The sequence below is a fragment of the Heterocephalus glaber genome, unplaced genomic scaffold (assembly GCF_053883595.1).
Source record: "Heterocephalus glaber isolate CG9 unplaced genomic scaffold, H.glaber_assembly_v1.0 deba00001579, whole genome shotgun sequence".
NCBI lineage: Eukaryota > Metazoa > Chordata > Mammalia > Rodentia > Bathyergidae > Heterocephalus > Heterocephalus glaber.
The window spans coordinates 8234121-8248830 of NW_028258360.1; the positions used below are offsets into that span (position 1 = coordinate 8234121).

The window sequence follows — 14710 nt, forward strand, 5'->3', positions numbered from 1 at the left end:
ATTGCTTTTAGTTCTGATGGGTTTTTTTTTATGAGAGTTTAGCTATTAATCTGATTGAATGTACTTTGTACTGAACCAACTGCTTCTCTCTTACTTCTTTGAGGATATTCTTGTCTCTGATTTTCAAAAGTTTGATTACAATAAGTCTTCGTGTGCATTTGTATTTCACCTGTTTGGAGGTTATTGAGCTTTTCAGATTTGTATATTTATGACTTCCACATTAAGGATAGTTCAACCCTTATTTCTCCAAATAGTCTTTCTGCAATTTTATATCTCTTTTCCCTCTGTATCTACCACAATGAAAATGTTGGTCTGGTTCATGGTATTCCAGTGCTCCCTTATGATCCATTAATTTTTCTTCACTATTTTTAGGCTTCATTGCAACAGCTGTTCCATATACCTACTGGAAGACATCTCGGTGGCTACCAAGTTTTGGTAATTATGGATAAAGCTACTATAAATATTCATGTGCAGGTCTTTGTGAGGACATACATTTTTCAAACTTCTTTTTGTGAATACCAACAAATGATTATGAGATCAGATGGCAAGAGTGTTTAGTGAGTAATTTTGAAACTGTTTTCCAAAGTGGCTGTACCGTTTTCCTTTACCATCAGAAATGAATGAGAGTTCCTGTTGCTTCTTTTCTTTGCCACAATTTGTTGTCAGTGTTCTGAATCTTGGCCATTCTAATAGATATGTAGTGGTATTTCATCATTTAAAAATTTTTATATCCCTTATAATGGATGATGTGGGGTTATTTTGTTTTTTTGTGTGTGTTTTGGGTTTTTTTTTCCTTTTTTTTTTCTGCTTGTTGCCCTTTATTTGTTTTGTTTTGCTTTTAGTTTTTTGTTTGTTTGTTTTTGAGACAGGGTCTCACTGTGTAGTTCAGATTGCTCTTTAAATCAGTCTACAGCCTGGGTTGTTCTCAAACTCACAATCCTTCTGCCTCAGCCTCTCAAATGGTCAGGTGGCAGTCATGCGTCACCACATGTGTTGAGTTTTAAGAATTCTTTACATTGTCATTGCAAACAAGTCCCTTATCAGATAGATCTTTTGAAAAGATATTTCGTCCCAGTATGGGGTTCATGCTTTCATTTTTTTAACTGTCTTTCATAGATTAGAGATATTTAATTTTGATGAGATTCAGCTTATCAGTCCTCTCATTTTTGATAAGATGTGTGGTTTTTTGTTGTTGTTGTTACTGGGGATTGAACTCAGGACCTTGGACTGGTGAGGCAGGCACAGCGACACTGAGCTAAATCCCCGGCCTGATCCTCTTGTTTTTGAACTGTGCCTTTTGTGACATATCTAAAACATCATCACCAATTGCAAGGTCATCGAGATTTTCTTATATCTTACATTCTAGGAGTTCTTATAGTTTTGGATTTTATTCTTTTTTCTGTGATCCATTTTGAATTATTTTTTGTGATGGATCTAAGGTTTGAGTTTGGATTCATTTTTTTGCATGTGGAAGTACCGTGTTCCAGGACTATTTTAAAAAGTCAATCTTTTTTCCGTCATATTACTTTTGCCTTTTTTGTCTCAATTACTGTAGCTTTATAGTAATTCTTAAAGTCAGTTAGTATCAATCTTCCAAACTTGTTTTTCTTCTTCAATGTTATGTTGGTTTTTTTCTGGGCCTTTTACTTCTATATATACACTCTTTAGATTCAGTTTGTTAATATCTAAAAAAAATTGTGGGGAAATTTTAATTAGGATTTCATTGAATCTAGAGATCAAGTTGTAAAGAATTGACATCTTCACAATATAGACCTCCTATCATGGACATAAATATCTCTCCATGTAGTGTGTTTCCAACTTTTTTTCATAAAAATGTTGTAGACTTATATAGATCTTATGCATATTTTGTTAGATTATACATTTTAACTTGGAGGGTTAAGTATTTTACTTTGGAGGGTTAGTAACATAAATAGTATTATGTTTTTCAATTCAGATTCCACTTGTTATGGTATATAGGAAAACAAGTGCCTTTTGTGTATTGACCCTAAACCTTGCATCCTCCATATTATCCCTAGCTTTAATACTTTTTCTTTTTGCTTCTCAGACTGGATAATTTCAATTGTCTTATCACCAAATTTTCTGATTCTTCTTTGCCTGCTCAGTTCTGTGGTTTAACTTCCTCAGCATTTTTTTTTTTTCATTTCAGCTATTTTAAATTAGGCTCCAGCGTTTCTCTTTTGCTCCTTTCAATGTGTTTTACCTTTTTGTTGAAATTATCAATAAGTTTATACATAATTAGCTTAGTTTTCTTAAGTTCTTTATCTGTGCTTTCTTTTAACTGTGTGGGCATGTTTAAAAGATCTGAAGGCTTTATTTAGTAAGTCCAGTGTCTGAACTTTCTCAGGGATGGCTCCTGTTAGTTATTCTCCTCTGTGACTCTTCCATAATTTTCCTTGTTCTCTTTATGCCTTACAATCTTTTTTGAAAGCTGGACAGTTTGAATACTGTAGTGCACTGATTCTTGAAGTCAGACCTACTCTCATTTCCAGAGTTTTCTCTTGTAGCGTTGTGGGTTGCCGTTGTTCATTTGATGAATGCCTTTTCCCAAAACATGTTTTGCAAAGACTGTCTTCATTGTCCTGTGTGGCCCCCAAAATCTTAGTTCTGTTATCTCTATAGTCAGGCTGTCAGAGATTGCCTTCTCTTTCATTTTAATCCCGATGGGTATTTTCTTGAACACTAGAAACCAAAAATGAAATGAATACTTCCCTGGTCCTGGTGGATTGGCCCTGCACTAGGGCGCTCCTTCAACTCTGGCCAGGTTGTCTGCAGTCCTCCCTGTCTTTACTCTCTGTGTAAGTGGACTGCAGAGATGAGCCCGAGGTGTAGACCCAGCACCCTCAGGTCATTTCTAGCACCCATCCGGCACTGGCCATGCTGCCTACACTCCAGATTCTTGGAACACATGCAGTTGCCCTCCCAAACCTGTGTTTTCCTGAGGACCCCCCTGCCCCCCTACAGATCAGCCTTTGCTTGCCTGCCTTCCACCTCATGCTTCAGGTGGCTGGTTTTATGTTGATGCTGGCCCGGGAAGCTGTTTCTGTCTGAACAGAGTGTGCAGAGAGGTAAAAACTCCCAGCCACAGGCTTCGAAAGCCGTGTGAGGACCGCTCTCTCCCTGGCTCAGTCAGCTGTGCTAGCAAGTCAGGTCAGTATCTCAAAGGCTGCTGCCAAACTGGTAAATGGGAGAGAAAAAAATGCCAATTTCACACTGAAATTTTGATGCTTTCTCTTTCTTCGTTACACACTCCCTTAGATGCTATAAGCTTTCTTTAAATTACACTGCTCACATACAAGAAGTTGATTATATCAGTTTTACCAGCTTCATTGCTGATTCAGTGAAGGACTGATTCCTCCTCTGTTCTTTTTCACAGCATCGTTCTGACTTCTGTAATTATTTCCCTAGATGCTATCTATTGTCTCTTCTCTAGTCTAAATGAAATTAATGTCACTCTTCTTTATTTTTTTCTCTCCCTCCAGTCCTCCGACATACATTTCCTTCCCTCTGTACCCGTAATATATTTTTTGGTGTTTACTTATGTACTGCTAAAATATTTCTATTTCTATTACTTGATCTGTCAACTTTAAATTATATTTGTTGAGCCCCAGCTGTGACAAATGAGGGAAATGATGAATTTACTGCCAATCTACCTTTACCTCTACTCCCCAGTGTTCTTTAGTTGCTGGGAAGGCATAAGACAGATTTATATTTTTCTGTCAGACTGCTTTCCCTGTGTGTTTTCATCTTAGTTTCATAGATCAGTGTGTTCAGTCAGCACGGCAAGACTTGCTGTGGTTTTCTTGTTCATTTATTGTTTGTCCAAATTTTGTTCTTTGCTTGCTTACTCAAAATGAGCTAAGGAGAGCAGTGTCTGCTAGGCATTTGCATCAACACAGCTATTTGTTTGTAGTCTTTATGCAGGAAGGACAGGAGGCGGGATATAAAGTAGTTTACCCTTTCTTTACTAGAATGTTGGTGGGAATTTCCCCTCCGTTTGTTGGTGTCTTAGTCACTGTGGACAAAACCGAGGCAAGAACAACATTTCTCTTCATCAGTGGCTCGACTTTCTGGCCTAATCACACAAGGATTATTTGTTTGCTTTTAAAATTCAACAGTTAAATTTTATACATGTCTTGGCATTGACTGTTATGGTGGGTAAATGATGACCCCGAGATGTGCGCGCCTGGAACCGAATTCTGTGCTTGTGTTACCCTGTGTGGCCGATGGGACTTCACACAGGGGACTAAGCTTTGGATCTCAGGAAGGTTAGGGTGACGAGAGGGAGGCAGCGTGCGACGCTGAGGGTCAGAGTCAGCAGAGTTTGGAAGCCCTGGGCGGCTGCTTGTGAAGCTGGGGACTGAGGGTCGGGAACGAGGCTCTGGAAGCTGGGAAAGCGAGGAGACAGAGCCCCCAGAGGGGACAGCCCCGCAGCACCCGGATTCCAGCCCTTGTTTACAACTGAGCGAGAGTAAATATGTGTTGCCTAAGGCACTAAGTTTGGGGCAGTTTGTTATAGCAGCAGCAGGAAATTAATAAAGCTGACCTCAGCCCACCGTTCCGGGCACGGTCATTGCAAGTTCCCCTGTCGTCCTTGGGCCAAAGACGCTCGCTGGCCCCCGTTTTGTCCTCCGAGGTTTGAGTTCTGTCTGCCGCTGCACGCTTGCTGTCTCCTAGTTCTGTATTTTTCTCGAATCCTTACTTCTTTCTTTGTTTCCGTCTCCGTTTGTTTGGGACACAGTGTGTTTTCCCCTCCTGAAATTCGTTTCATTTTCACGAAATGAGTTTTTTTCGCTCACGGTTGTCCCATTTCCCTGGCCGACCCTGGGCTTCCCTGGGCTGTGTGTGTGTGAGTGGGTGAGAGGGTGCGAGGCTTCCTCGGCGGGCCGCCCGTCTGTGTGCTTCCGCACTCCGCTCAGCCGTGGGATTCCAGCGGCTCTCACAGCCCGCAGAGGTTCCCTGGAGAGCGTGCGTCCCTCTCTGACACCACCTGCAGGAGGCAGAGCAGGGGAGGGGCGGGTCCCACGTCATGCTGACAGCGGATGTCTCTTCCTCACCTCCGCTCAGTATCATCAGCTCACGGAGGTTGTTGTGACTTTTACTTTTAATGGCGCAGAATGTGACCTTTGACGGTTCCGGTTCCCTCCTTCCAGAGGTACGTGCTTCTGCTGGTGGTTTCTCTGGCCTATTTTCCTGTATTCCGGCTAGGCTTGCAAGTCACTCCTAGCTGTGTCTCCTAAATACTGATGTTCACCCCTCTGGCCACCCCTTGTCCTCCTCCGTCCGCAGTTCAGTCTCCCTGTGCTATCTCTGGACCTCTGCCTGCCGGTGGCTCACGTGTGTCCCTCCGTCCCCATCGCTCTCTGAGCCCCACGCATGCCACCCTCTGTCCCCGGAGCATCTCTCCTTGAGTGTCTTGGGGAGTCCCAGCCGGAGCTCTTGCCCTTGGCCTGTTCTGCCCACCCTCCAGTGTCCCTTGTCCCGGGAACTGCCAAGGCCATGCCTGAGGGTGCCGACTTCAGAACCGCGGGTATGGTATTGTCCTTCTCTGTCCCCTCTAACTCTGCACACTGGTCTCAAAACTGTCAGTTCTTTCTGCTCTGGGCATTTCTGCTCGTCCCTCGGCCTGCCTCGCAGGTCTGCATCCTGGTGCAAACCTTCTGTCTCTGCGGAGACACATAGTTATATGTGACTCTTCTGTTCCCTGTCATAGCCCACAGTGGCTGCTCGTGGCTCTTCCAGTCCTCAGGTGGAGCTAGCCGCAGCTCCTTCGTTTTGTTAGGGTCCCGGCCCCACCTCATCCACAGAGCTGGGGGTGGGCTTGCTTGATTGCGGTGAATACCATTATGAGGCCAAACCACATTTGTTTTAAAAAAGAAATAAACCTTATTTCTTGAATTGATTTAGTTTACCTTAGAAAGTATTATTGCTATTTGGTATTGTCTTTCTTAAAACTATTTTGGGGACTTTTAAGATAATCAAATGGAAAACCAAGAGAAGCCAATCACTGTGGTAGTAGCCTGAGTCACCACTGCCATCTTCAGCTCACCTGGGGCAGTGCTAGAGTGTAAACGCGTGAGAGGGAACTTCCATCCAGACACTGGAATAAAAAGCAAGCGTTAATGAAATACATCCGATGTTCTGTAAAAACTGGCATCCCCAGTGTAGTATTTACAGTTCTTCAATATGTATCAGAAGAGGAAAGATAATACCCTTCAAGGCCAGACATGTTTACAAATACATGCATATTATATTCACAGATGAATGCTGACATTTGTAGCTATTTCACATGCTGTGTATTTTACTGTCTTAGAAATTTTGAAATCATTGAAATATATCAAGGATTTAAAACTGAGTGAAGCTAGAAATTCCAAAGATTTTATATGAAAGTACATCAGCATCTTACCTGTTTATTAATAATAAATATTTACATTCTGGGAGTTTAGTTCCAAATTCTTACATATCTCTTAGAAGGAGGGACATCTGTTATTTTAGGAACACTCTACATGCAGGCATTAATGCATATTTTATTATTTGCATTTATCTGTTGTCGTCTAACACCCTAAAAGCCTAAATACGTTTCAAGATGTAGAAACACATCACAGTATTTATGCTGGTGTATAATTACATTGGTTTTACGATTTTGTTTAGCATATTCTCTTAGAAGATAGGATTCATTCTCCAGCATTAGACGCTATTATTGACATTTTCAAACACACTTGGACTGCAGCAAACTCTCCGAACTTGTGGAGTGTAATTGTGTGTGCGTTTGTGTTTGTGTTTCTATGGCAGATGTAGGTGTAGAGAGGAAGACGAACTGCAGACAGTAAATAAAAACAAATAACCATGTACTTTATTTCTTAATGAGAATATTGCCAAGAAGAGATGATAAATGTCAAAAGAAAATAAATATGAGGTAAAGAAATAGGAAATACATTTAAATTATTGCAAAAGTCATCTTAGTAAATAGCTATTTCCAGACAGGATATAAACAAGTACTTTTAGGAGTATATGCTTTTCTTCACTTTAAGAGTGTATACTAGCTCAGGATTGGATAATCATGTTTGACTTCCTTGAATTTCCATAACTAGGTAGCAAATATGCTTTTAAAAGAACATCTGAATGCTTATGACCAATTACCCTTGCACATATATCATTTTGAATTATTTTATGTTTAAAGTTGAATTAGTTAATTTAATAAATATTTGCTGCACATCCACTGTGAGCTAGTCATCATTTTTAGCCCTGCGGAAATAGCAGGAAACCAAACAAACAGTCCCAGAGCTTAGAGAAGTGAAAAGCTAAGCAATGTATCATTTTAGGGTTTGGGGAAAAGCCCTCTTTGACCAGAATATCAAGTCAGTACCGCTGAACCCTGGAAGCAGTCGCCTCCGATGCATCAGTTTGTATTTTACAAATAGGTAATTATCATTATGTTAATTTCCCACCTTTTTTAGCACTCAGTATTTAAAACTGTGTTAAGACATCATCTCATGTAAATAAAATTAAAGGCTTTTATTACAATCTTTCTACAGAAGCTATCTTGCCGACAGACAGGTGAAGATGACTTTGCCTGTGTTTCTGTAAGGCAGGTGATGTTTTGCTCATTAACTGTTATCATCCTTGGGGGAGTTTGCACTTAAAAGGAGCTCAGAACCCTTCTTCGGGTTAAAGGCAAAGTGGGGTGCCCAGACCTGCCCACATCAGATGGTGGTGATGGAGGGGCTCTTGAGAGTGAGCACAGGCCAGAGCTGAACTGAAGAGGTGGGTTCTCCACACAGCCACCTGTCACCCGCCATTCCTCCCTTGCTTCTGGGTATCTGTCCAAAGGCAATGAAATCGTTGCATTGAAAAGACATCCCAGTGCCCTGTTCATTCCAGTGCTTGGCACTGTTGCCAAGATATGGAGCCAACCTAAGTGTCCATCAACAGACAAATGCAGAAAAATGACACAGTAGATGAGCACTGGAATACTCTCTAGCCCTTCAAGAGAGGGAAATCCTGTCCTTTGTCCCAACATGGACGAACCCGAAAGACATTATGTTAACGTTCAGTCAACCAGGCACTGAGTGGCAACTTTCACTTGATATCTTATATGTGAAATCTAAAATTGCTGAACTCAGAGTAGAGTAGAACGGTAGTTACTGGAGGCTGAGGGGTGGGGATTGAGGGAATGTTGGTTAAAGGTACAAGATTTCAGTCAGAGAGGAGAAATATACACAAGAGATTGATTGCTCAGCATGGTGACTAAGATAACATATAGTGTGTTCTTGAAAAGTGCACAGAAACAAGATTTGAAGTGTTCTTACTACAAAAATAACACCTTGTAGGGTAAAGAGTATGTTAATCAGCTTGATTTACCCATTCCACAATGCATATACATTTATAAGCATTGTGTGGTACACAGTAAATATATGTAACTTGAACTGTCAATTAAAAATAAAATAAAATGAATCTCATTTGGGAGTAGTTCCAACATGCCTGGCATGCCTGGGATACACTGCGTGGCCCCAGCAGTTGTGTGTATGGGATGCGTGAACATTGGCAGCCCCCACATCCTGCTGTGCCCACTGGGGAGAACCCTGGACTATCTGTCTTTAAAGTTAATCCCGGGAGAAGCTGTTCTTTGCTTGAGCTTGGGGAATCTGAGTTTTGTTATTGCCTTTGCCCCATCTTTCCCACGACCAAGGTAAAATCCGGAGACACATGCAGCTCACCATTGCCAATTACATAGGAGCCTCTTAAACACGGTTAAACAGGGGGGCGGCGCTTTTATAAAGGGGAGGGGAACGAGTGGGGGAGGGAGGGCAAGATAGGGAGGGGCCGGGATGAAGACAGAGCGAAGACGCGTCACACGCACGGACCAGCTCCCCATGATGAGTAGAATCCCTGTGCACTGCGATCATGCGCTGATAACTAAAAAATAGGGAAAAAGCACATGATTTTAGACTACCATAGCTTCATTTTACCGTTTTGTCCTTATATTACCATTTCTCGAACCTTCTCCTCAATTATTTTCACCCTTTTACTTATACCTACCAGAATCCCCAGCCTCTAGTCTCAAGGGTCACCTTCACCCCGGTGTTTATGGCTGGGAGGAATCCAGTGAGCCCACACTGTGATCCACCAGAAAGGAGTGTTCACACACTCGTGAGGGGTACTGGTGTCCAGGAGCACCCAGACTCATCCCAGCTCACTCACGGGGTAGTCACTGCTTGTCCGCTCTGTGGCTGCTGTTTTCTGTCTGTCCTCCATCCAGCTTTGAGCCCGCGTGGCATCTTTCTGTCCCTTCTCCAGTGACTTCTGGGGATGGTGGAGAATGAGTGTGCTGAACAGAAACCACTTGAACTCGCAAATTACAGACCCCTGCCCTTGCCCATTAGGGTTACGTCTCAGTGGTGTCTCCTTCTCCTGAGTTCTGTTCATCGCTAGGCTGTGGGGTGCGGGCTCCCTTCTCCTGACACCTTTTGTTGAATTCGTCTTCACAATAATCATTTCCTCCTCTAGAAGAACCAGTGAAAACTCTCTACTCATGTGTTACAGAAATTGTGTCCATTCTTTTGCCCAGGCCACCTTCATGATGAAATAAATGAAATGTAGAACAATGGAAGAAAACCCAGATTCACACAGAGCGTCATGGTTGTGCAGGTCAACATGTATGTGATGACTGAGAATCCAGTGGGGCACTGTGGGTTTTCTTTCCTCTTCTTCTTCTTTATTTTCAGTAGGTGGAAGTTTCCTCTAAATTTCATGCTTGGTTTAGCAATGAGGAAAAGGTGAAAACCACTCTTCTCCGTTTCTTTTCTTATGAGCAATTCTCTTCTTTGTAGGATCATACACATTTGTACCATGGCTTCTGAGCTTTAAAAGAGGACGAGCCCTGGAGGAGAAAGAGAATAAGATAGTGGTGAAGGAACCTGGTTACTTCTTTATCTATGGCCAGGTAGGCTCCAGCCCTAATTCTGCTTTGACACGCCCTGCCACCCCTGCTGCACACACTCCTGACGACGCTCTTTGGTTTGTTTCCCAGGTGTTGTACACTGATAGCACTTTTGCCATGGGACACCTAATACAGAGGAAGAAAGTCCACGTCTTTGGGGACGAGCTGAGTCTGGTGACTCTGTTCCGCTGTATTCAGAATATGCCCGAGACACTACCCAATAATTCCTGTTATTCAGCTGGTAAATAACCCTTCTCAGATCTGCTTGGTGGGGGGCGAAGATGGACTGTGATGGAAAATCAGAGCTGTCCAGAGCAATAAAAGGACGGTGGCCTGAAGTGTGACTGGGAAGTCACGCTTCAGGATCCTGTGTGGGCTTTGCTCATCTGGAACAATGAGCTAGCGTCTGTTTCAGTCATTGTTGACCATTTTTATATCCATTTAGAAAGGAGAGTAACTTCCTTGAATTCCTCATCGCGAACAATTCTCTGGTGTATTTGCCATCAGTCTTTTACAACCATCATCAGTTTCCATTCTTTCACGCCCACTCATTTACTCTTAACCATTGAGGGGGCCGGGATCCGAGAGCTAGGCAGGTGATATGACTGTCCCAAGTTGCACATCTGTTAGGGTTAAACCAGGAGGTCTGGCTCCGTGGTCTGAGCCACCAAAACCCCACAGGCTGTGGAAGAAATGACCCAGGATGCCTGGGAGCCTGGAAGTGTCACACAGCTACTGGCTGGTGTGTGTGCACATGGGGCAAGTGACTTGAATTTAACAGTCTGTCAATTCTCAGGCTCGGGACTGTGACTGCTAATGTTTTCTTCATGAGGGATGAGGTGAAGGGAATAATTTCAAGTTAATCAAGGCTAGTTTTAGAAAAGATAGTAACCTGGACATGCCAGATGAAGCTATTTTTCACCTTGAACATGTATTTTTGTCTCTGGAGATTTTGACAGATGTCGTCAGAGGTTTCAGGAGTACCTTCAAGTCTCAGTTACAGAGAAGCAGCATGGAACGCAGGGTTGGGAAATACTTTTTAAGTATCTCAGAGTTTGCAGACAAGCACCCTGTAAATCAGTTAGAAACCAAGGAAAACAGTTACTGCAAACAGACGTGATGTCATTCTGGATCTGAAACCCTAAATAACTTTGTCAGAGGATGAGGAAGTCTGACACATTGGAATTCCCTAGCTTTCATAAAGAAACTTTCTCTGTGGCCGGTTCTGATCAGCAGTTTGATATTGCAAACTGTTTATAAATGGCAAGGCCACACAAATCTATTATTAATATTCACTAGTGCTTAGTGGTTTATGACTAACTTTAAAAATTTTTTTCTAGTCCTCTCCTCCTCTCCCATTCACTTCTTGAGTTTGAGAGTATTTGGCCAAAGTTCTTAGGTGCCTTATTTTGTAAGAATAATTATTTTGATTTCCTAGATATTATATTACTCAATACTTATAACTCAGTGGTATACATGCAAAGCATTCTCCAAGAAGTTTCAGGATTGCAGTTTTAATCTACTTTAGGGCAAATTTGTTTAAAGGCACTAAAAACTACCTGATAGTCTGAAAGTGTGAAAACTACTTCCATATTAGCCTTAAAAAACTAAATCGTCAATTTAAGAAGCCCAGCAAAATACTTAAGGACCACTTTTATATCTGAAGTTAAATATTTCTCATTTTTCAATTAATAAATTGAATATGGTTATTGTAAAAAAAAGTTACAGCCGAGACTAGAGTCTGGAATAACTGAAACATGACAATTCAAATTTTAACCGTTTTGTTTATTAGCTTCTTTATTTCTTCTCCGCCCCTCTCTCTTCCTCTCTTTCTACTTCATAGTTTTCTTTGGTAGTGTGGCCAACAATTACAGATACAGTAAAAGCAGTTTGTGACTTCTACTCTGTTCCCTAACTTCATAGACTACACCATTGTACATCAGGCGCACACAGATATACTGGTCATTTGAAAGAAGCTAACTGCTTTGTTGTTTGGGAGTCTAGAGAAAAACAATATTAAAATGTGCTTTGTTAGTAAAGTGTTGGAATTTCTCTCTGACTTTTTTCTTTTTCATATTTATACTTTTAATTTGCGTATTTAAAAGTATAGCCCAGACTGTTCAATATACATAAATGTGTGATTTGTTTTTTGCATTCTTATTGAACATTATTATAAAAAGTGTCCTTCATTAATAGAATTCAGCAAAACCTCCTTGAACTAGTCTATCAAGGGACATGCTATGATTTGCTTATCTCTTCAATGTGATATTTGGGTCTTTTACAGAGCATTTATTTTATGAAGAGTGCATGCATAATCCATTGGATCTGTTGTTTCCTGTTTAGTTTATTTTGTTCCATGTCCTGTCATGTCTTTTCCTCTTCGAGGCTAATAGATCTGTAACTGGCTTAGAAGTCTACTAACCCGTCCTGTGCTGTGAGTGCCTGTGTTAACATTTTTTCCAAAGCAAAACCATTTTCTTTAAGGTTGCTATTATCTTCCCTTTCCCGTTGAACAACCACTTAAAGCGCTTGTAAATCCTTTTTTGCCAGGCATCGCAAAGCTGGAAGAGGGAGACGAAATCCAACTTGCAATCCCAAGGGAGAACGCGCAGATCTCTCGCGATGGGGACGGCACGTTTTTCGGTGCCCTGAAACTGCTGTGACCCCCGCGGTCCGCCGTTGTCCCTCTTTCCCTCCCTTTCTCTGGACCTCTGAAAGGAGAACACTTAACTGAAAACACCAAAAGGGGAAAAAAGTCATCACCATAGACTTTCCTTGAGCTTTTTGTTTTGGTTTGCAGAATCTGGTCCAAAACAGGAAATTTAACAGACAACCACAGCCAAAGCGTGTCATGTGAATTACAAGAATCAAAAAGATAGAATCAGAAAGATTTTTATGATGATTCTGCATCGAGCAATGTGATTGTCGTGTCTTGGCTTGGGAAGTGTACAGTTCAGAGGGCAGTAATGATTTTTGCAAAGGTGACATTCCATGGTTTACTATGAGACGTGTGCCCACATCTGTGGGCATTCAGACATTCGTGAGAAATCTCAGGATTCATTGTCCCTGTTCATGCGAAATGTGCTCCTCTCCTTTCCAGCAGCTATCATGGAAAGTTAAAAAAACTACAAATCTTGCATTAGGTACATGAAAATGATAATACACATTTATGAGGTGGTTAAAATTAATTTTAAAAGTCTAAATTTAAATACTATACAAGTGGACTGAAAATGAGATACATATACTATTCAAGTCTTTTTGGGTTAGTTCAAGTTGGCAGTTTTTAGCTCTAATATTTTCTGTTAGAAGACATTTTTCACAGTAAGGAAAGAATTTCCTCATTTGTATATGCATATATGGTTTCCTATAGTTTCAGTTGCTTCAGGAATTTTCAGTGTAGGGTAATTTCAGTTTATGCGTATGAATCAGTAATTAAAAATAACAAAAATTGCACTTATGTCCACTGAAGTGAATGGGTCAGTTTATGATAAAGTAATATAATTTCCTTTTATTTCCAGTTCTTCTGTTTCAAACTGCTGCTATTACAGTTTATGTATCCCAGGCAACGAAAACAGTCGTAATTTGCTTTATAGAAGTTGAAGTTTTACTGAAGCCCTTCGCACACTGGAGTGTGGGAAGTTCACTGAGTCTCTCAAAAGATTGTAATGTCCCACAAGACAGGCTCTTCATCTTCACTTTATAACCAGTTGTACTTGAGGATGTTGTAATACTTACCTTCTATAACATGTTTCTCTTGCATTTTGTCTCTTTATATCACCAATTAACAGCTCTAATTTCATTAAACAATTTACTTCATTAGTTTAAACAGTAGATGAAACAACAGACCTAAGCTGACATTACTCTCCCCTCTACAATAAAATAACTTTAAATATACTTCTTTCAAAACAAACAAAAGGACTCAAACTTGGCATCTAAAATCAAACTCTGCTCAAATGTCTAGTTCCCATAATTTTTACATTTTGGGTCAACTAAAATGTATGTAGCAATTTATTTTCTTTTATAGCACAATCAAAAAAGAAGAAGTGACAGGAGGGGAAGGGTCTTGCCATGGGAGGAGTGGTCAGTGCTGTTCCTAGTGTTGCTGCTAACGTAGATTGCCAAATAGAAAGATACAGTGCCTTCTGCCTCCTTGTCTGACTCAGTTTGCCTGGCAGCTCTCATTGTTGGGCTTCTCTATGTATGACGGTCACCCTAAAAATCAGGTGAGAAACAATGTGAGTTATTGTAAAGTAATATGTGTTAGTTTGTGACAATAAAGTATTTGAAATCTGCGTCTTTTCCACATTTGGAAAGGGATCTGTTCCTGTCTTGATTTGTATATTATTATTTCTTAAAGCACAAATGTTAAAAAATAATACTGGATTATAATAGGCTTACTCAGTACACTATTGTCATCTATAACTCCCACCACTATTCTTTTTAAACAGCTTAACAAACTTTACATCAGCAGATGTAGAGTTTAGCCATGCGAGATACTCTTAACTCTTATTTTAGTTTCGGTTTAAACCAGTGTTAAAATGTGAGTGCTTTTTACTTGTATGTGATATTGTGAGGAAAACAGTCTGTGGCTAAGTAAAAGTTCATTTAAATATCAGAAAATAGAACTAGGATTAGGTAACCAGTGATTCTAGGTGGGAATCTCCCTAGACTTAGTAGCTGTCTGAGTTTGTTCCTCTCTACTTTTCCTGAATTTATTTTAGGAAAAAGAAGATGTCATTTTGGGTTTTCCTG

At 40.9% G+C, this 14710-nt stretch overlaps 1 protein-coding gene across 1 annotated transcript in view; it reads left to right on the forward strand.

Moving 5' to 3' along the window:
- Positions 1 to 14250, forward strand: part of Tnfsf13b (TNF superfamily member 13b) — a 34875-nt gene extending 20625 nt beyond the window's left edge. The window contains exons 4-6 of the mRNA XM_021239346.2: positions 9849 to 9961; positions 10049 to 10199; positions 12509 to 14250. Coding sequence (XP_021095005.1) covers positions 9849 to 9961; positions 10049 to 10199; positions 12509 to 12621 — 377 coding nt within the window. The 3' untranslated portion in view covers positions 12622 to 14250. The remainder of the gene's footprint in view (positions 1 to 9848; positions 9962 to 10048; positions 10200 to 12508) is intronic.
- The last annotated feature ends 460 nt before the right edge of the window (positions 14251 to 14710 follow it).